We start from the raw sequence: 21319 nt of genomic DNA, 5'->3' as shown, positions 1-21319 counted from the left end.
AATATTGATATATATTATTTTAGAATGTTTTCTATAAAAATACAAATTTATTTAGAATATTTTAAAATGGTAAAATATTATTGTTTCCAATTTTAAAAATATTTTAATATGATTTTTTAGAATAGTTTATATTTTCTTATATGAATTTGGAAACTTGTCATAATTGAATCAATTTTAAAATATTTTAATATGATTTTTTAGATTAGTTTGTATATAGTTATATGAATTTAGAAAGTTAGTAAATTTATTTATTTTTACATATTTTTAATAAGATTGCCCTCAAGATAAATTTATAAACTTGTCATAATACATAAAATTTAAGATTTTGTCATAAATTCATTTTTTCAACAATTAATATTTTTTTAAAAATATTAAATGAAAGTCATCAAAAGAACCAAACTGTCACAAAAAAATCATATATGACAGATAAGGGTGGCCGTCAAATTCCATCATGCCAGTTCATCTTCCCTTGAAAAAACGATAAACCTGAATAAAGTGTACCGTTAGAGTAAAAGACAAAAGGCTACCGTTATAGGAAAAAAGCAAAAAAGCCATGGAAAAGGCAAAAAAAAAAAAAGCTTACCTATATAATCTGTTAAGAGGAGTACAGATTTTGTTCAGCGCTGGGGCGCCAGGGATTTCGTTAGTTCTGTGTTTTGGTCGATTGTTTGTCCTTTCAGTGATTGAGTGTGTGTGAGATCGTTTTATTTGAGCGTGGCCGCGCATTTGAATGTGTCTCGTTTCTTTCTGTGTTAATTTTTGCGCGTGTTTTGTTATTTGTTGTTTTTTTTTGCTTTGTGGGTTTTTGTTGTGAGGGTTACATGGCAGAGATCAAATTTGCGACGGAAGTTTTATTGTAGACGGATGTGGCGATGGGACATCTTTGCCTAAGCTCAAAAGGTTTGAAATTCATTCTGAGCTTATATTTAAAAGTTTCTATTTCGTAGACTTGTATTTAATCAGAAATTCTCTTTACCTATTTATGTAGGCATTTTGTGCGTATTTTTCATGCTTTAAAGCTTCTTCTGGTTTCTATACAGAAGAAGATATATTTGTAGACAGATGTGGCGATGGGACATCTTTGCCTATAATCAAAAGGTTAGTAAATCCATTTTGAGCGCATACATAAAGTTTCTATTTCATAGACTTACGGATTCAGCATTTTGTGCGTATTTTTTAAGAGGGGGGAAAATTTCTGTATTGTAATTGTGTTTGTATAAATTCTAGTTTGAATAATGGATGCATTGTAATATAAGAGTATTAAAATGGTTTATATGATTCTGGGTTAGTTTTGATAAGCGATTTTTTTTTTAAAATTTCATTAATTATTAATTTTATGACTAGACCTCCTTCTAGCTTCATGTTTTGATATTTTAATGCTCGAACTGAAACACCTGAATTTCAGGAATGATTCCATATTATGTTGTAATTATCGAGGAAGAGTTCAAAGCTGCAAGTAATCTGCTTGTTTTACCGCCAACCAAACTGTAATCACTGTTTTCTGCATCACCTCAGACTCCTGCCATGTAAAACTAAGCTAACAGTTAAGAACAAAGAAAAGTGTGCATCTGAATTCAAGCAAGGACAATTAGAAGTTAGAACCATACGCATTTTCTTTCTGCCAACGGCTGCTGCAATGCCCATTTCTAAATAAGGGACTTATGGTAGACTCCCAAAAATAGCCCCTTCTCTCCCCAAAAACCCACACAAAAACTCTATAAAAAGAAAAACTAACCACATTTACTAAATAAGGGACTTATGGTAGACTCCACTACCCTGAGGATGTCCCATTTTAAAATCACCCCCACTACTCCCAGCTGGTGACACTATTTTTAGACTCCCACTAATGCCTTCTGCAGAAAATAAAATTTGAAATTCAAATTTTGGGCTCCTCCACGTGGATGCCCTGCATCATAATCAATACATTTCACACTATGGAATAATGGCCCTCATTTGTTCTTGCTTAGAAAGATCTGCAATACAGAGATTTTTAGTGCCAAAAGGCTGGATGCTCCGCAGCATTTGAGAAGAAATGAAGTATTTAGGACTACTGATTGCATATTGGAGGATTGTAAACAGGGGAATAGTGTGAAGATCGGTGAAAGAGTTTTTATGCTTCCAGTCTTATCCATTTTTTCCCCCTTTCTGGGGAGGTTTGATATTCAGGGACTGAGCAGTAAAAGTAAGATTTTGGTCCAACGTTTTATGTATAACAGAATTATTATGTATAACCATGTTAAGGATTATTTGCAATTTAAGGTAGTCATTTGAAAACATGATTTTACCCAAGTAACGATATAAGCACGGTCTTAACAGATCTACATGAGCAATTTCAATTTGAAGGAAAGTGCATGTTCCTAGCATGATGGGATTTTCACAATTTTTCTAAGCAGTGAAAAGAGTTAGTGAATCTTAATCTTGAAAGGAATTAGATTTTTTGGAAAATTTCTACTGGTCCTCCTAACCTCATGCAAGTGAACCAAACAGAGTCGATTCTAGATATACCTTTCAAAAAAGAGATTCTTGTCTCCTAGAATATTTTCCAGCCAAAACGCAAATATGAACATATTTTTTTATATTTGATTGTGCAAATAACTAAATCACGCATATATTTACCAGGATTGTATCGTCCATAAATAACATCTGCAATTTTGTCATCATCCTTTGCAAATGATATATCGAAAGTACCAGCTATAAATTAGAAAAGTAAGCTTAACAATAATAGATGATCTAACTCAAAAATTACAAAATTTCATGATCAATTAATGTGCGAGATCCGCAGATAGTCTTGAAACACACAAACAGTTGCTTCTGCTTATTTTCTCGAAGGATCAATGCCAACTTAAGAAGGGTATTGCAATTATTTATATTAGCTATATAATAATAGACATTTTGATGGCTGAAGCAATAGCAATCCGTCCACGTTTTGCCAGAGTTCAAAAAGCAATTACATCATTGTATTAAAGTCTAAAGGCAATCAAATAAAGATTTAAAAGTATGTTCTAGAGTTGGATAAAGAGAGGAAACCATGTAAACCAATAGATAGAAGAAATGGTAATAATATCCTCCATAGTGTAAAGTTGCAATTGCACCTTGATGTGCAATGGGTATGCTGAAGAGGTGTGGAAGGTTAATTAGAAATAAAATTGTTCTATTTTTTTTTGCATACATTTGTGCAATACATGAGGTCAATTTGTAGGACATTTACAAGATGATGTTGTTACATGGATCTAAACAAAACTAAAACAGGCCCTATGAATTAGGAAGATAATCAATTTCCATTACTGATAGGCTTATGTTATGTTTGCAAAAGGGGAGAGAGAGGAAGAGAGAGAGATGGGGGGAAGAGCTATAGAGAGAAGAGATAAAGAGGGATAGAGAAATTGATAGATTATAGGGAGAGAGATAGAGATATAGGAAGACATAGGTAGAGAAAGATATGTATATAGAAAGACAAATGGAGAGATAGAAATATGAAGTAGGCAAGGTGCGTAAGCTAAAGAGGTGCAAGAGGTCAATTAGGAACTATTTTGTGCATACATTTGTGTATTACTTAAGGTCAAACTCTAGGCTATTTATAACATGATATTGTTTGTGAAACAAAGGTCAGAATGATGGAGTGATAACTTCTAATAAACTATACATCTACTTTTTGGGATCAAAAAATAAATGAAACAAAACCTTTGAACCGAGAAGATAATCAAACTCCACAAAAGTAGGCTTATGTTATTTTTGCAATAAGGAGAGAGAGAGAGAGAGAGGGGTAAGGAAATAGAGATAGGGGATAATGATAGAGATAAAGATAGGGACAAATATGGAGATGGAGATTGATAGTGAGAGGAGAGATGGTGAGAGAGGTAGAGACAAAGATAGAGAGGCGGGAGGGGGGGGGGGGGTGGAGAAATAAAAAGAGATAAAGATAGGGACAAATATGGAGACAGAGATTGATAGTGAGAGGAGAGGTAGCGGGAGAGGTAGAGACAAAGATAGAGACAGGGGGGGGGGGGGAAGATAAAAATAAAGGTAGGAAATATTATACATAGATTGGAAGAGAGAGGGAGAGACATGTCTAGGTAGAGAGATGGACGGATAATGAGACATAGAGAGAGAGAGAGAGAGATGAAGAAGAAATATGAAGAGATAGAGATAGAGATAAAGATAGAGAGAAAATATATATAGACATAGAGAGGGAGAGAGATGGATGGGTAGAAAGAGATGTCTAGAGAAATGGGAGTAGAAAAATAAAGATAGAGGTGAAGATAGAGGGGGAGAGGAAGAGGGAGAGAAATAGATAGAGAGATGTAGAGGGAAAAATAAAGATAGTTAGAGGTTGGGAGATAGATAGGGAGATATAAAGAAGAAGAGATAGATAGAGATGTAGAGGAAGTTAGAGAGGTATATATATATGGTGGGATAGAGTGGTAGAGAGATTGAGATCTAAGGAGATATAGAGAGAGGGGTAGAGAGAGAGATAAATAAATAGATAGATAGATAGATAAAAACAAATAAAGAGTAGAGGTAGAAAAATAGAGAGAGAGAGAGAGAGAGAGAGAGAGAGAGAGAGAGAGAGGCTATAGTATTAATATTTTATTTGTTGTTAATTAAACAATTATATATGTCACTGAGTTCGTTTTTTCTTAAAGGTTGAATCAAACTCTTTAGTATGCTTGATTTGCTTGTTCACACATCATGGTTGAGCGATGTTTAATTTTGTGCTTGATGATTGTATCTCTCTTGTTATTGTCAACCTTATGCACAAGAATATTAAGCACTCTATAGTGGTTAGGTGCAAATTAGGCACCATTATTGGTATGCTTATTTATGCACCATGGTTAGTGGTATTCACTCTTTTGTACAATAACTATATAGCATTTTGTTAAAGGTGTACTAATTTCATTAAGTTTTATAAATTTTGTTTCAAGTTTACAGGATGAGTGGTAGAGTTGTATGGTATGGGTTTTGTTTCAAGGTTACATGAAAGTCCTACAATATTCCTAATGTACTTATGCTTGGTGATTACATGTGAAGGATTTGAGTCTTATGGGCTTTGTATGAAATTTGTGTAACTAATCTACATATAACCATTATGGAGTGTTTCATGTTCACGTGCATTAAGGTTGGTGATGTTATTGTCTATCATTAATTATATAGCCTTTTATCAATGGTTTGATGGCATGTATGACATTTTATGATGACTTTAAGTGTGCATATGCATTGTGTGCTTATTCATGCATGATGATTATGTGATTTTTTTAAAAAGTTGTATGGATTTTGATTTAAATGATTTTGTACATGGATTCTTTTTAGAAGTTAATTATTCATGCATCATGGTTGAGTGATATTGATGCTTCTACATTATGATTGTATGACATTTACATGAAGGCTCTAATGACACCATTTAGTTTCATGATGGGTTTTGTTTGCAAGTAATAATGACATTTTCAATTGAGTTATATGAGTTTTATTTGAAGGTTGCATCAAAATATATGATGTATATGATGTGTAATGTGTGCTTGTTTATGCATCATGGTTGAGTGATATTGATTCTTTCACATGATTGTATGGATTTTGAATGAAGCACCAAGTGACATGTATCGTAGAGCGGCATGATAGGTTTTAGTTTGGAGGTAGTGATGACACATATGGAATTGGGTTGTATGGGTTTTGTTTGGAGGTTATGTCAAACTCATGCCATGCTTGGTATGTTTGTTTGCATCATGGTTGTGTGGCATTGACTTTTTGTGTGATCGCTCAAATGGAATGTGGAATAGATGGTGTGGGTTAAGGTTGAATGATATGCAACTTTAGTCTACTAATGCCATTAATTTTGTGTGAAACATGCATCACAACTTGTATGTATGTATGTATATATGGATGGATGTATCCAGGTATGCATGCATGTATGTATGTATGCATAATTTAGGCTTGTAATGCATATGTATGCATGCATGGATCATGTATGAATGTATCTATGGATGCATGCATGGATGGAAGGATCATGTATGGATGTATGTACTTGTATGTACATGTAATGTATGCATGTATGTATTTATGCATAAAAATGTAGGCTTGTAATGCATGCATGGATGTATGTATGTGTATGCATGTATTTTTGGATGCATGCATGGATGGAAGGATCATGTATGGATGTATGTACTTGTATGTACATGTAATGTATGCATGTATGTATTTATGCATAAAAATGTAGGCTTGTAATGCATGCATGGATGTATGTATGTGTATGCATGTATTTTTGGATGCATGCATGGATGGAAGGATCATGTATGGATGAAGGCATTTGATGCACACATGTATGTATGTGTATGTGTGCATGAATGAATGTATGGATGTGTGGATGTATGCACACATGTATGTATGTGTATGTGTGTATGAATGAATTTATGGATGCATGGATGTATGCACACATATATGTATGTGTATGCATGTATGTATGAATGTATTCATGTATGATGTGTATGCATGCATGAATGAATGTATGGATGTATGCATGTATGAATGATTGTATGCATGCATGTCCATGTATATATGTGTGTGAATGTATGCACATATGTCTGTAATGTATGCATGCATGGATATTTGGATGTATGCATCTATGGATGGATGCATTGGTGTATGTATGTATTTGTGGATGTACGCATGTATATACTTGTATGTACATGTAATGTATGAATGTATGTATGTATGCATAAATGTGGCTTGTAATGCATGTAAGGATGTATGCATGCATGGATCATGTATGAATGTATCTATGGATGTATGCATGGATGGAAGGATCATGTATGCATGTATGGATGTGTGTACTTGTATGTACATGTAATGTATGCATGTATAAATAAATGTATGCATATAAATTTAGGCTTGTAATGCATGTATTCATGGATGTTTACGCATGTATGTGTATGCATACATGGATCATGTATGAATGTATCTATGGATGCATGCATGTATGCATGGATCATGTATGAATGTATCTATGGATGCATGCATGGATGGAAGGATCATGTACGCATGCATGTGTATGCATGGATCATGTATGAATGTATCTATGGATGCATGCATGGATGGAAGGATCACGTATGCATGTATGGATGTGTGTACTTGTATGCACATGTAATGTATGCATTTATGTATGTATGCATATAAATTTAGGCTTGTAATGCATGTATTCATGTATGTTTACGCATGTATGTGTATGCATACATGGATCATGTATGAATGCATCTTTGGATGCATGCATGGATGGAAGGATCATGTATGAATGTATCTATGGATGCATGCATGGATGGAAGGATCATGTATGCATGCATGTGTATGCATGGATCATGTATGAATGTATCTATGGATGCATGCATGTATGCATGTGTATGCATGGATCATGTATGAATATATCTATGGATGCATGCATGGATGGAAGGATCATGTATGATCCATGTATGCATGCATGCATGGATGTATGTACTTGTATGTACATGTAATGTATGCATGTATGTATGTATGCATAAAAATGTAGGCTTGTAATGCATGTATGGATTTATTCATGCATGGATGTTTATTTATGTATGTATGTGCATGTATGTATGTGTATGCATGTGTATGCATGGATCATGTATGAATGTATCTATGGATGCATGCATGGATGGAAGGATCATGTATGCATGTATGGATGTATGCATGCATGTGTATGCATGGATCATGTATGAATGTATCTATGGATGCACGCATGTATGCATGGATCATGTATGAATTTATCTATGGATGCATGCATGGATGGAAGGATCATGTATGGATGTATCCATGTATGCATGCATGTATGTACTTGTATGTACATGTAATGTATGCATAAAAATGTAGGCTTGTAATGCATGTATGGATTTATTCATGCATGGATGTTTATCCATGTATGTATGTGCATTCATGGACGTATGTGCATGCATGGATGTATGTGTATGCATGTATGTATGTGTATATGCATGGATCATGTATGAATGTATCTTTCGATGCATGCATGGATGGAAGGATCATGCATGCATGGATGTGTATGCACGTGTGTATGTATGCATGCATGGATCATGCAGTGTATGCACGTGTGCATGTGTATGCATGCATGGATCATGCATGAACGAATCTTTGGATGCATACATGGATGGAAGGATTATGTGTATGCATGTATGTATGTGTACATGCATGGATCATGTATGAATGTATCTTTGGATGCATGCATGGATGGAAGGATCATGCATGCATGTGTGCATGCATGGATGTGTATGCACGTGTGTATGTGTATGCATGCATGGATCATGCATGAACGAATCTTTGGATGCATACATGGATGGAAGGATTATGTATGCATGTATCGATGGAAGGATACAAGCATGCATGTATGTGTATGTGTGGATGCATGGATGTATGTATGTGTATGTGTGTATGAATGAATGTATGGATGTATGCACACACGTATGTATGTGTATGCTTGTATGAATGAATGTATGGATGCACATGTATGTATGAATGTATGTATGTGTGAATGCATGCACGCATGTATGTGTGTATGTATTTATGGATGTATGCATTGATGTATATATATATGTACATGTGATGTATGCATGTATGTATGTATGCATAAAAATGTAGGCTTGTAATGCATGTATGGATGTATGCATACATGGATGTTTATGCATGTATGTATGTATACATAAAAATGTAGGCTTGTAATGCATGTATGGATGTATGCATACATGGATGTTTATGCATGTATGTATATGTATGCATGCATGGATCATGTATGAATGTATCTTTGGATGCAGGCATGGATGGAAGGATCATGTATGGATGAATGCATTTGATGCATGCATGTATGTATGCACACATATATGTGTATTTGTGTATGAATGAATGCTTGCTTGGATCGATGCATGTATGTATAAATTTATTCATATATTATGTGTATGCCTGCATGAATGAATGTATGGATGTATGCATGCATGGATGTATGCATGTGTGAATGTATGCATGTGTGAATGTATGCACATATGTATGTAATATATGCATGCATGGATATTTGGATGTATGCATCAATGTGTGGATGCATTGATGTATCTATGCATGTATGCATCTAATGTATGTATACATTCACATGGCATGAATGTATTCACACATGTGTGAATGTATGCACATATGTATGTAATGGATGTATGCATCAATGGATGGATGCATTGATGTATGTATGCATGTATGTATGGATGTATGCATCTAATGTATGTATACATTCACATGGCATGAATGTATTCACACATGTATGCATGCACGTGTGAATGTATGCACATATGTATGTAATTTATGCATGCATGGATATTTGGATGTATGCATCAATGGATGAATGCATTGATGTATGTATGCATGTATTCATCTAATGTATGTATACATTCACATGAAATGAATGTATTCACACATGTATGCATGCATCTGTGAATGTATGCACATATTTATGTAATGGATGTATATGCATCAATGGATGGATGCATTGATGTATGGACACATGCATGCACATATTTATGTAATGGATGTATATGCATCAATGGATGGATGCATTGATGTATGTATACATTCACATGGCATGAATGTATGCATACATGCATGGATATTTGGATGTATGCATCAATGGATGCATGCATTGATGTATGTGTAATGGTGGGAAAATAATGAGTGATAGATCAAGAAGAAAACTAACCCTTTCCCTCAAAGAGAGATGAGAGCTTCACTATTGATTATCCTTCAAGCACTTTTCACCATTACATTATGAAGATAAGGGATAATTCACTAGATTCAATCTCCACACAAAGATGATAGATTGAATTCTGAATGAATTAAGAACGTTAGGATGATCTCTTCTTCCTTTGTTTGATTTGGAAAGGAATTGATTGAATTATGTAGTGCAAAAAGTGACAAAGAGTCGATTATAACTTGAGATCGGGATATGGGATGAAGTTGTGCACTTGGATTTGGCAGTAAAATGTCGAGACGAAGTCGCCCTGCAAATTTGACGAAAAGTTATCCAGACCGTGGCGGGAATGTACACGGTCCTTCGAAAAATCCACGAAATGAAAAAGGTTTTTCCGTCTCTGCAAATGAAGTCCAAATCCGAAAGTACAGCTACGCACCTGCAACCTACACACAAAAAAGAGAGGGAAGTGTGTTGGGATTGGGGGTTTGCCTTTAGGTGAAACCCCAATTTTGGAATTAACCAAGTAATGAAAGAAAGTACTTGCAAGTAGATTTAAATGAAAGACTAAATTGTAAATAACCTCAAGGGAGGTTGTAGTAGAAATGTTGATAGAAATGCTTGTGTGGAATTGAATGTTGAAAGGGGTCTCCTCTTCAATGATTGAATCCTTGACTTGAATGCAACACCTAGCCTTGAAGGAGACTTGAGAATGCTCAATGCTGGAAAAGAATGTTGGAATGCTTGGATGCTTGATCGCTTATGCAACTTGAATCTCTCTGACTTTGACCTATCTAACTTATGCAAATGAGAGAGTGAATGGCCCCTTAAATACATGTTTGAAGGATTTGAATTTCATCACAGGCCGACATCGAGGAGGTTTCCCGCTCGAGGCACAACCCACAAGACAATCTCTAGGAAAGGTCCTGCCCTAAAATATGGCAGGGACAGGGGCGCCATGCCCCTGTCCTGGGAGGACAAGGGTGCCAAACCCCTTTCCGAGGGGGGATAGTAGCACCATGCCCCTGTCCTACCCCTTTCTCCAGGGCAGAATGCAGTCGGGGTGATGCAGAGGCCAAGGAAGAAGCTATTTTCACAAGTCGACAACTCTTTGGTCTCCAATCAGGCTAGAGGATTCGAGATCACATGCATGAGGACCCTAATGCGGTCGTAAATTGCTAGGGTCGCAATTTTATGACACTACATTTAGCCCCCACTTAAGCGGGAATATAAGCGTATGCCAATATCGTAGGTAAAGTACAAGGAAACAAGATTGAAAGACCTTCACCACATCAAAGAGGCAAGATGCACCAAGCCCCCAGTGGAATTAGGATCTTATGACTTCGATTGACAAAGTAAAAGAGAAGATCGAGAAGGGGAGAACCATGACTGCAAGTACCAAAGTTCCCTTCACTATGAGTCATGAAAGCAAGAATAAAAAGATTACAAAGCAAAGTTCGCTAAGTAATTCTAAGTATCACAAGAAGGAAAGTATGAGTGGAGTGTATGCCCCCACATTAAAGCGATCGCACACGCCTTATCAGGAGCGATTGCTTTAAGGTAGGATACACCCAAGAGATAGAAGGAGGGAGCACGTTATCACAAGGATTTAGCCCCCAATCAAGGTATAACCCCAAGGATAATGAACACGAAACATGAGGTACTGTCCCTTTCCTCGGGGTCAGTATGTTGTATGATAACTCATGCATATCATGTATGTATATGCATATAATAATCTTCATTCCCCAAAAAAGGACACTACCTTAGAAGAAAGGGAAGAGAGGATGTCTTTTGAGTCAACATGAAAGAGACCAAAAGAAGATCTCAATGCTATGCATCGTCCCCAAGTAGACATTAAGGGAACAAATAGAAGAATAGGGATACATATAAAAGAATGGTCACAAAAGAGAAAGAAAGGAGAGAGAAAGATCTGTAGTGCTAATATTGCTAATCTAGCACGACATCCGCCTCCTGATCTTGCTGATCACTACTTTGGGAAGGCAAGAAACATGCCAGAGGAGCAATATCAAGCACAATAGATGGAGCTATCACAAGATTCAAACAAGGACTATGCTCATGTTGTAAGTCACTTTGTTCGATTCTAGGAGCTAGGATTAGGGTTTGTGAAAACTCATCCGATAAATACTTGTCCACATCAATACTCATACTCACTATCAGAAGCATTAGGAGTTGTATTGCCATTATGAATAACATTTTCACCCATTTCTTCATCAAAGTTTAAAGCAAGAGGAGCAAGAACACCAATAGGAGTAACACAATCACATATTTTATGCAACTTATGATTTGGAGATGTTGGTTGAATACCTTGCTTAGGAGAAAAGGGGATCATATCAACTGTTGGACTCTGAGGAGATTGAGTATTTTGAGGGATAACTTCACGAGCTCGAACATGGCGTCTTCGTCGATGTTCTCTCGCACAACGATTCTGTTGAGTCTTAGTGGAACGCTGAGAAGGAGGAAGAACATTAGACAAAGGAGGAATGGTTTTCTCCTTTATAGTGGAAGGTTTAGGTTGAGGTCTTTTTGGTTGAACAATAGGAGATGCAGGCCTCTTCTCTCGATAAGAGGAAGGAGGTGGAATTGCGCCATAGAAAGGAGGAATATTAGGTGTAGGGAGGAGAACAAGTCCATCATGGGGAGGAGGGATAGGTCTAACCTTAGGAATAATATCGGGGTTCTCCTTAAGAAAAGGTAAAGTCACATCCATAGGAGTAGGTGGACAATTTTTCAGACATGGATGGTGGAAGACCCAAAAATTCTGGCAGCGACCTAGTTGAGGTTTCGAAAAACCCACCAAGAATTTGTAATTGAAATAAAAGTTTGACTTGATTGGAGGGTTCAAAACCCTTGTCAAAACTGACCGAGACCCTAGGCGGCAAAAATATGTTGCAAAAATGCAGAAAATTGGAAAGAGATTGGGCGCCAAAATACATAGAGCCAGAAAAAAAAAGAAATCCTATCGAAAATAGTTGCAGAGAGCCAAAACAGATCGCAAAAGAAATCGCGAAATAAGCCACAACGTGATTTGGTGTAGAGGCGCGAAAATGAATCGCGCGGAATCATAGAAGCAGTCGTGGCCAATGAACATAAGACAGAATCGCGAGCAAAGGGTTTGCAGGAAACACGATAGCGCAGAAGAAAAAAAAGGGGCACGAAAAAGGTCCTGCTACACATACACAACAACATACGACTCCCGATGACGAACATAAATATAATCGCGCGAAAAAATGTGTGCAACGTCGTTGGGAGTCACAAACAGGTCGCGTGAATTCAAACGCGAACACCCAGAACACTAGAAAAAAATGGATTTCCGAAAGAGAAATTTTTCAAAACTTCAGAAAAATTCACACGAACTTTTTTTTGATAAGTTTTTCCAAAAGAATTCCGGGCTCTAATACCATAATATGCATAAATATTTGGTAAAAATTTAATGTATTTACTAATGATTGAGAAATCATTAAATAGAATTACAAAGATCGATGTTTCTATTTAGAAACAACAATAGAAACAACGGTAACTGAAGCAAGAAAGAAAACACCTAATATTTACAATATTGTACATAATTAACCATTAAATAATAGAAATAAGGATATTCTAATATTGTTGATAGGGGTTTGCCTAGGTCAAACAAGAGGTTTGGAATTAACCCTATAATTGAATTGAAATTGAAATGGAAAGCATGCCTTCAAAAGGTTAGAGGCTAGTTTGGAATTGAAATGTTGAAATTAGAATCTTATGCCTTTATAAAGATGTTTGTCATGTAGAAATGTAGAGATGTCTTCATAATATCTTGATCATGGATGTCATCTTAAATGCTTGAAATCTGAATACTTGACCTCTCCTTCATTGCCTTGATAGTACTTTGATCACTTGCACACTTGAACATGAATATTAACTTGAGAGATAATGCAGAGAGATGTAAGATGGATGTCTTAAATGAGGGGGTAAGGCTTGCTTTTATACCTCACCTTATGAAACGTGTTTGAATTTTCGAAGTAGGCCGACACGAAGAAGGAATTCCTGCCTACATTTTCTGACCATTGAAAGGTCCAAATTGGGCCCTTTTAGGGTGGATATGGGTGCCTAGGGTGCCCTTGTCCAGCCTATTAGTGCTAAACAAAGAAATAGACAACGAGGTGAAAATGATGTTTGCAATTTGAAGTTTGTGTGAGCCTAAGTGAGTACAAAATTGTTTAGGGATACAATTTATGATGCTACACCTATGTTATTTTCATAATTATTGAAGTAACTCTTAGATTTTCAAATTCAAATGTAAAATTGAGTTCTTGCAAAATCCCTCTTACTCAATGTGATGACTTCAATACTGAAGGGGAAAAAATGTTAGCTTGTGTGCTAGCATGTTGTATCTAAGGAAAAATACGAACTCATTTGAAATCTAGAAAGAGGGATATAAAATATAGAGATAAGGAGACTATTATTTATTGCATCATCACAAGTACTTGACATCAACATGGCATCAACATAAGGAAATATTGGATGACTTATTCTTGTTTTTAATATTTGTTCCGATAATTGATTTGGCCTATCTATAAGTTTGACCACGAGATACCATATTTGATTAGAAAATTCCCCAAAAGCAATTATTATTTAGTTTTTGTAGGCTATGGATAGGAAGGTGAGTAGATTCTATGCAATTTTGTACTTGTGGAGATCAATTTTGTAGTCACAAAAGTGGTCTAGAATAAAATAATTTAAAGTGATTATTTTTTCAAGTACCTTATAGGTCCTCATTTTTTGAAATATTGGAAAATCATTTGATAGTATGTTGAGAAGAAAATCAATTTCAAACCTAGTGGTAAGTACACATTAATAGTAGTTAAAAGACTGTTGATGAAAAGCTAAGAAATATCACAAACTATTTTTTGAAATGGTGAAGAACTATGTAGCTACAATGCAAGTGTAAGAACAAATGAGATCAATAAATATGTGGTATGTGGTAATAATTAAAACTATAACTTCTTTAAAAATTAAAACTTTTACATTTTTAATAGTCACAACTTGTGAATATTTTCGATTGGACAATATATATTTTTGCAAAATGTTAATTTTCTTTACAAAAAGTTATGATAGGCTATTGATGTGAATATAAAGAAATAAGTCACAATAGAGGTAGGATTTCATTACTGCTATTTTGATTTCTTGTGAGTGTTCCCTTGTCCATTTTGTAATATCTTCATCTACTTCATCTACCAACTGAATATAATGACACATCTGAGTCCACATTATGAGAGAGGATGCAATTTCATGGAATTCCACATTTGAGTAATGATGTGTTTGGAATCGACTTGCTTCCTTTAATTCTAACGCTACCTCATTCATTGTAGGCCTATTGTTAGAATAAGGTGAAGTACAAACCATTGCCAAATTTGCCACTTTCAACATTGCATCTTTATCATAATTTTCAAGTAAATTAGGATCTGTAATGTTCTCTATGTCCTCCTTTAATAGGAATGCCCTTACCTGACATAAATGACAACTTATAATTTAGTAGTAACAATCAAATTTTAAGATTAGATATTTTGAGTTTTCAAAGTCCATAACTATTTCAAAATATTAATGAAAACAAATTTCTAATTATTCTAAGTTTAATTTGAGACTAAAAAAAATGTCTTTATAATTACCCAATTAATGATTTGTATGTGTTCACTGGTAGATATTGAATCCTCTACAAAGTGATGATGTTTTCCACTAATAATCTCCATCAAAACAACTCCAAAGCTATAAACATCACTCTTTTCTGTCAATCAATTTGTAGTATAATATCTGTAGAAAACCAACTAATAAGTCTATTTTACCATTATATCGAAAATGACCTTGAAAAGAGCCTTTTAACCTCTTCTTTGAAATGTCCAAGGCATAAGTGACTTGATCAAATTACTTTGGTATAAGATTTAGGGCATCTAGCAGCTCAACACCTCCTTATTTATGCACATCCTAAATGGAGATTATACAGATGTTATAAATAGACTCATATACTGTGATTATGCATTGCTCATGCAGCTATGTGAGACCTTTTCCTACACGAGTTTGTTCGTGGTTAATTCCGTTTTTCAAGGGTAACTGGGTGTGAGATAAACAGGTTAGGGGCAAGGTTCTCTACATCATACTTGAATTGATGGACTGTAAGAGTTGAAGGTTTAAAAACCCTTAAATAATCCACATATATAATTGAATTGAGTATCAATAAAGAAAAGAAAAGCATATTTACTCTGGATCTAGATATCCAGTGGTCCCATCCTTGACAACCCAAAATCTGCTAGTTTTGCTTCCATTTGGTCATTCAACAAAATATTGGAGCTCTTTACATCTCTGTGAATAATGATTGGCTTGCATCCTACATGTAGATATTCCAATCCTGGAAAAAGATAAGCACGAATTAGACCCCATGATCTCTTTGAAGATTAGCGCTAAGCTTTTTAATTTTCTTCCCATTCTAGAGTATTTCTTTTTAACCGTGGGCAGCATCTAATGCAATGTTGAGTCTTCTTTCCCAGTCTAGATAATTTTTTGAAGAAGTTTGACCTGAACCCAAGCAATGTATGACTTTGATTAAGTAACCAGAAAACATTCCCATAAATCATAAAATTGAGCAACATTGCAAAGCATACCATCAAGAAAATGTCGCAAGTCTCCATTAGACATGTATACAAGATCCAAATTTTGTTCCTCTTTGCAGTATCCCATAAGTTTTACGAGATTCTTATGGTGTAATTTGGTAAATTATGGTGTAATTTGGAGAGAATTTTTACCTGCAGCAATTGTTCTAAGTTTCGATCATAATAATCAAAGATATTAAAGATTTTATTGTTGCTGTTTCTAGATTTGATTGTGTGACTTTTTTTACATCAATGTTTCCGATCACTAGTAGGTCAGAGATTTCTAATATCCTGTGATGGATCACGGAGTGTGATAGGAAATGTTGACGCAAAAAATAATTCACGTAATCAAATTCAAAAACAATGAAAATAAAATCTCATGAATTGTAGAAATCTACTAACATTAAAGATTCTAAATTTTAATAGTTCTAGTTTTTATTGGAGAGACTAAAGTTCTCAAGTTTTAAATAGAAAATTGGAGAGACTAAAGTTCTCAAGTTTTAAATAGAAAATGGGTATGAATGAGCCCTTGGTTATACCTCTGTGGAAAACTTTATGGCACCCTGATGTTATTTATCAGACAAGATTTTGACGGCCACATCCTTGTCTTGAAGACAACCAAGATAAACAGTTCCATATCCTCCTTTTCCAATCTCCGTCTGAAAGTTGCTAGTCAGAACTCTTACCTCTTCGAAACTGAACGATCGACATCCATCAAATTTGTCAAGATTCAAATGTCCTGTTTCAGTTTTCCCTGCATTTTGTCCCTTTCAGTACAGGACTATGTTCCATTTTATCAAAATGATAACCCATAAGTAAAGAGCAAGTGTCAAATAGGAATATGATTTGAGGTGACTTACCTTTTCGAATTTTTCTGCTTGATTTAATTTTGATAAAGATTAATATTGCAGTAAAGATTATAAGTATTGCAACCCCTGCTACTATTAACCAAACAACTAGTGTTTTGCTAGTCTTTCCTTTTCGGGCATCCTTGCAAATGCCTACTTGGCAAAGCTTTTCATTGCCATAAACACTGCAAAATTTAACAGAATTATTACATATGAATCTTATCATACGCACAACATAATTACTGATTGATTTACATTTTAAGGAAAGAAAAACTTGCCTTAGAATGAGTTTTCCACGTTGCTTTTGTTCAGAGAGACCAATTGGCACTGACCCGTTTAAGTCATTGTCTGCCAAATTCCTATATCTCAAAAATAATTTTTTTCACAATACTGTACATAATCTGAATAATATAGCATAAGTTAGAACTACCCAGATGCATTTGTTTCAACTCACAGTTGTTTAAGATTGGAGAGAGTAGCCAGAGCCTCTGGTATTGAACCACTCAAATTATTTCTTGCCAAGTCCCTGCAATCAGTAATAAGGACATAGTTTTCGGTCATATTGATGGGCTGGGCTTAATCAACACACACTAAGTATTAACTTAGTATATGATTTTTCATGTGGACCCGCTTTAAATGCTATTTGGTTCAGTGTTTCTGTTGGAAGATGACTTGCGGTTGTTTATAAGTATATTTTTCCCATGTCATATACGTGTTGTTTCATGTAGACCCTGACATGCTTTTAGTGCCGGTAATAGAACAAAACGGCATTGAAAGCAGGGCCCACATGAAATGGCAAACACTAAATCTATGCTTAGTGTGTTGTTTAGGCCGAACCCTATACAAGGTAAAAATATAAAGAAGTGTGGGTAGTAAGGATTTTTGACTGACAACTTAACAAGAGCAGAGAGATTGGCAAAGTTTGGAGGTATGGTTCCATTCAGATGCTTGTTGGGTAGTGTCCTGTACGTTCAATTTTAATGAAATTTGATGGTAATAGAGAGGCATATACATAAAATGTACTAACAAAAAGTTTCAATTCCAAAATCTGATCAACTAAAACAAAATGAAATAAAACTTATCTACATATTTAATTAAAAAATTAAATATTGAAAAAATTCTAAACAATACACAATCAAATCAACATACTGATCAAGATACTAATTATTCCTTAGAAGACTTAGTATCACATAAACATTCTTAACACCTATAAATGAAAGCAAATATTTAGGGAGACACTTACACTGCAATAATCCTTGGTGAGGAGTCTTGATTGCAATCCACCCGATCCCAACTATATTTCTGTGGAAGACACAGATCACCCATCCACTCTTTCTCCAGATTGAAGTGCCTCACAATATCGGCAAATGGCATTCACTGTAGAACTAACAGATGTTTTAGAATGCAATCAAATTTACACATTTTTCCCACATATATAACTATTAAATAATTTTCAGCAATACAAACCATCTTCACTTTTAGTTCCATTATTGGGTCACTTTTAGTTCCATTATTGGGTAGCCTGCTATATTGGTAGATATCCAAGGCATTGATAATTGCACCCACGCTCGATCGATTGGTAGGATCAAGAGAAAATTGGACATTTTCCAAGCTATCAGCTTTGATGGGTCCATACTTGACGACAATCAAATCGAGGTAGTCATCTAATGTAACAGTAGACTGGTATGAATACCCATTGATACTTACATTGAACTCCCTTATTGCATTAACGTCAAGTTCTTGTACTTCAGCAAAGCACATCACAAAATAGTATTCACCAATTTCTGGAACGCTCCAATTCCATCTAACATTTCCCATGCTCTTGTTGCTGCCCACCAAGGCAGTTTCTAACACAGCTGATGGTATTTGGAACTCCTCTGTTGAAGGAATGAAATTTATGGTGTTCCTATAAACGGTATCATTTATTTGTCCCTTGACCCATAGCCTATCGAATTCATCATCTGGATATCTGCACAAAACCACTTTGAAGTCAATAGTTATCTATTATATTAAACACTGCATATTCCTTTAGAATAGTAGGGCCTGGCTGCCCTCTTGGAAAAACGAGCCCACCAAAGCAACTAAAAAAGAGGACACACTCAAGAAAGAAAGATGTGGGTATTGATCGCCGTGGTAGAAACATTTTGTTGGTGAAGCAGTCATCAATGTTCAAACCCATGCTAGACCATTAAGCTTGCAGGCCATTGAGCTCACAGGTTTGAACAAGTGAAGTGTTTGAACAAGTGAAGTGTGAGGACTGATGGCCTCAGATTAACTGGTTAAAATGTTCAGTTTTGATTGTGGAAACCCAAGTTCAACTCTATATAAGATCATCTAAAGTGAAATTCTAATTTGTGACTTTGGTCTTCCATAATTGGCTTGTCATATGGAAGTGGTTCCTAAATAAAAGTGTTTTCTATGTAGTGACTCTCGATCTGAATGAAGTAAGGTCACAAGACCTGCCATCACAATAGAACATCAGAAGTGCCTGGTTCTCCTTGTTGATGTTTGTAGCTATGGTCGGATTCCTTCTATGGCCGACATAGCTAATATAATTGTCTAATTGGCCTATGGACCTTAGACAATTATAGGTCCGATTTACATTCATTTGTGTTAAGCATAATTAAGGTCTTAATGATTAGCATCTTGCTTTAATAGTAATCGATTGAGGCCGACTTGGATGTCCGCCACCTCTTTGTATCGAGACGTGTTGCTTAGGAGAGGGACGACTCTTGGAGAAAAGGCATAAGCGGTGTATTTAAAGTGGTGCATTTAAAGGAGATCGAATCTCCATTCATATATATACACTCAATCATATAGCAGATACATATATTGAGAAGAGATGTGCTCAGGGGTGACGATAAGAGCTTATCGTCTATGATTGGGAAGGCAACAGATCTGATATTTGCCTGTGATTAATCGAACATACCAAAAATTAACACTCCTTATATTTAAATGTTGATCCTATGCTTGGTATATTTATTTTCCAAGAAAAATAGTAAAAACCATAGAGAAAGAAACTACCTTACAGGGGCTTCTGACAATTTTCCATAATCCATGTGTACTGTGCTGATTAAAGAGAGATATTATCCTACAACCTCATACATAGCTGGCATGAGCAGGCGAAATTCCAAGGTTGAAATGAAAGGAACATCATCTGTACTGCGAGGAAAACGCACATTAATGGAGGGACCTCTTGCCATGGCGTTTATTCCGTTGCAAAAGGTCTTGTTACTATTGTTTATTACAACAGTGGCCCAAAAATTAGCGTCAACCAGCAATTCAAATTGTGGTTGTGACTCACGGCCATCATAGTTACCATATAAGAAACACGCGCGGATTAAGTATTTTCTTTCCCGCACAGCGGGTAAATTGTAGCAATTTCGCTTGCCTTGAGGAAAACAGCGAAGATGTTTCAATGGCTGGTCCACCTCTGACTGATCAGTCAAAATGCTTCTTTTTTCACCTGAATTAATGTATTGTTCATCTGAGGTCCAGCTAATGCCACGTGGACCATTATATCCACCTTCTGCGCCACAGTCCAGGCTGATGAATCCTGCACATACAAAATCCTCACATCTAAATTCAGAAAGCTCATAGGAGATTTGAATATTTCACTTTGCTTGCCTAGTTGCAAACTAAATTAAAACCAGCAGTTTCAATATTTTGAAAACAAAATTTATAATATTTGAAAACAAAGTTTTCAAATTAAGTGTATGTAAAATAAAATTGTAAACAAAGTTTTCAAATTAAGTGTATGTAAAATAAAATATTATTTTAAATTTATCATATTGATGATATCAGAAAGTTCATAATGGATGAGGTTAGGATTATATTGTGGAAGATTTTATGGATATCTCAGTCCATAATTTATTGAAAGAAGGTAAGTTACATAAGAGATCGCGGTTAAAAAAATTGCAAGAAAAAATGATCAACAACAGAAGAAACTAAAAATTTGCTTTTAATCAAAGAAAACCTAATCGTAACTCAAATACTGAATGATTCAAGATTTGATATAAAATCTCTACAAAAAGAAATTCAATATATATATAAAATTCTAATAATACTTTCACAAACATATATGATAATCAAAC

At 35.3% G+C, this 21319-nt stretch overlaps 1 protein-coding gene and 1 long non-coding RNA gene across 2 annotated transcripts in view; one reads left to right on the top strand and one right to left on the bottom strand.

Annotated features, from left to right (window-relative positions):
- The first annotated feature begins 636 nt into the window (after positions 1 to 636).
- LOC131079791 (uncharacterized) lies at positions 637 to 2309 on the top strand. The gene is made up of 3 exons (XR_009114032.2): positions 637 to 900; positions 1041 to 1098; positions 1406 to 2309. It is a non-coding gene; the product is annotated as an uncharacterized LOC131079791 (long non-coding RNA).
- A 10617-nt stretch (positions 2310 to 12926) lies between these two features.
- Positions 12927 to 21319, bottom strand: part of LOC131079714 (putative leucine-rich repeat receptor-like protein kinase At2g19210) — a 136093-nt gene continuing 127700 nt past the window's right edge. The window contains 15 exon segments of the mRNA XM_059209495.1: positions 12927 to 13052; positions 15137 to 15241; positions 15403 to 15544; positions 15990 to 16017; positions 16020 to 16136; positions 16235 to 16303; positions 16390 to 16492; positions 16917 to 17131; positions 17238 to 17410; positions 17504 to 17584; positions 17680 to 17751; positions 18117 to 18188; positions 18469 to 18599; positions 18693 to 19226; positions 20315 to 20781. Coding sequence (XP_059065478.1) covers positions 12927 to 13052; positions 15137 to 15241; positions 15403 to 15544; positions 15990 to 16017; positions 16020 to 16136; positions 16235 to 16303; positions 16390 to 16492; positions 16917 to 17131; positions 17238 to 17410; positions 17504 to 17584; positions 17680 to 17751; positions 18117 to 18188; positions 18469 to 18599; positions 18693 to 19226; positions 20315 to 20781 — 2435 coding nt within the window.

Source organism: Cryptomeria japonica, chromosome 1 (assembly GCF_030272615.1).
Source record: "Cryptomeria japonica chromosome 1, Sugi_1.0, whole genome shotgun sequence".
Lineage (NCBI taxonomy): Eukaryota > Viridiplantae > Streptophyta > Pinopsida > Cupressales > Cupressaceae > Cryptomeria > Cryptomeria japonica.
Note: the sequence above shows the minus strand (reverse complement) of the source record. Positions and strands in the feature narration are given on the sequence as shown.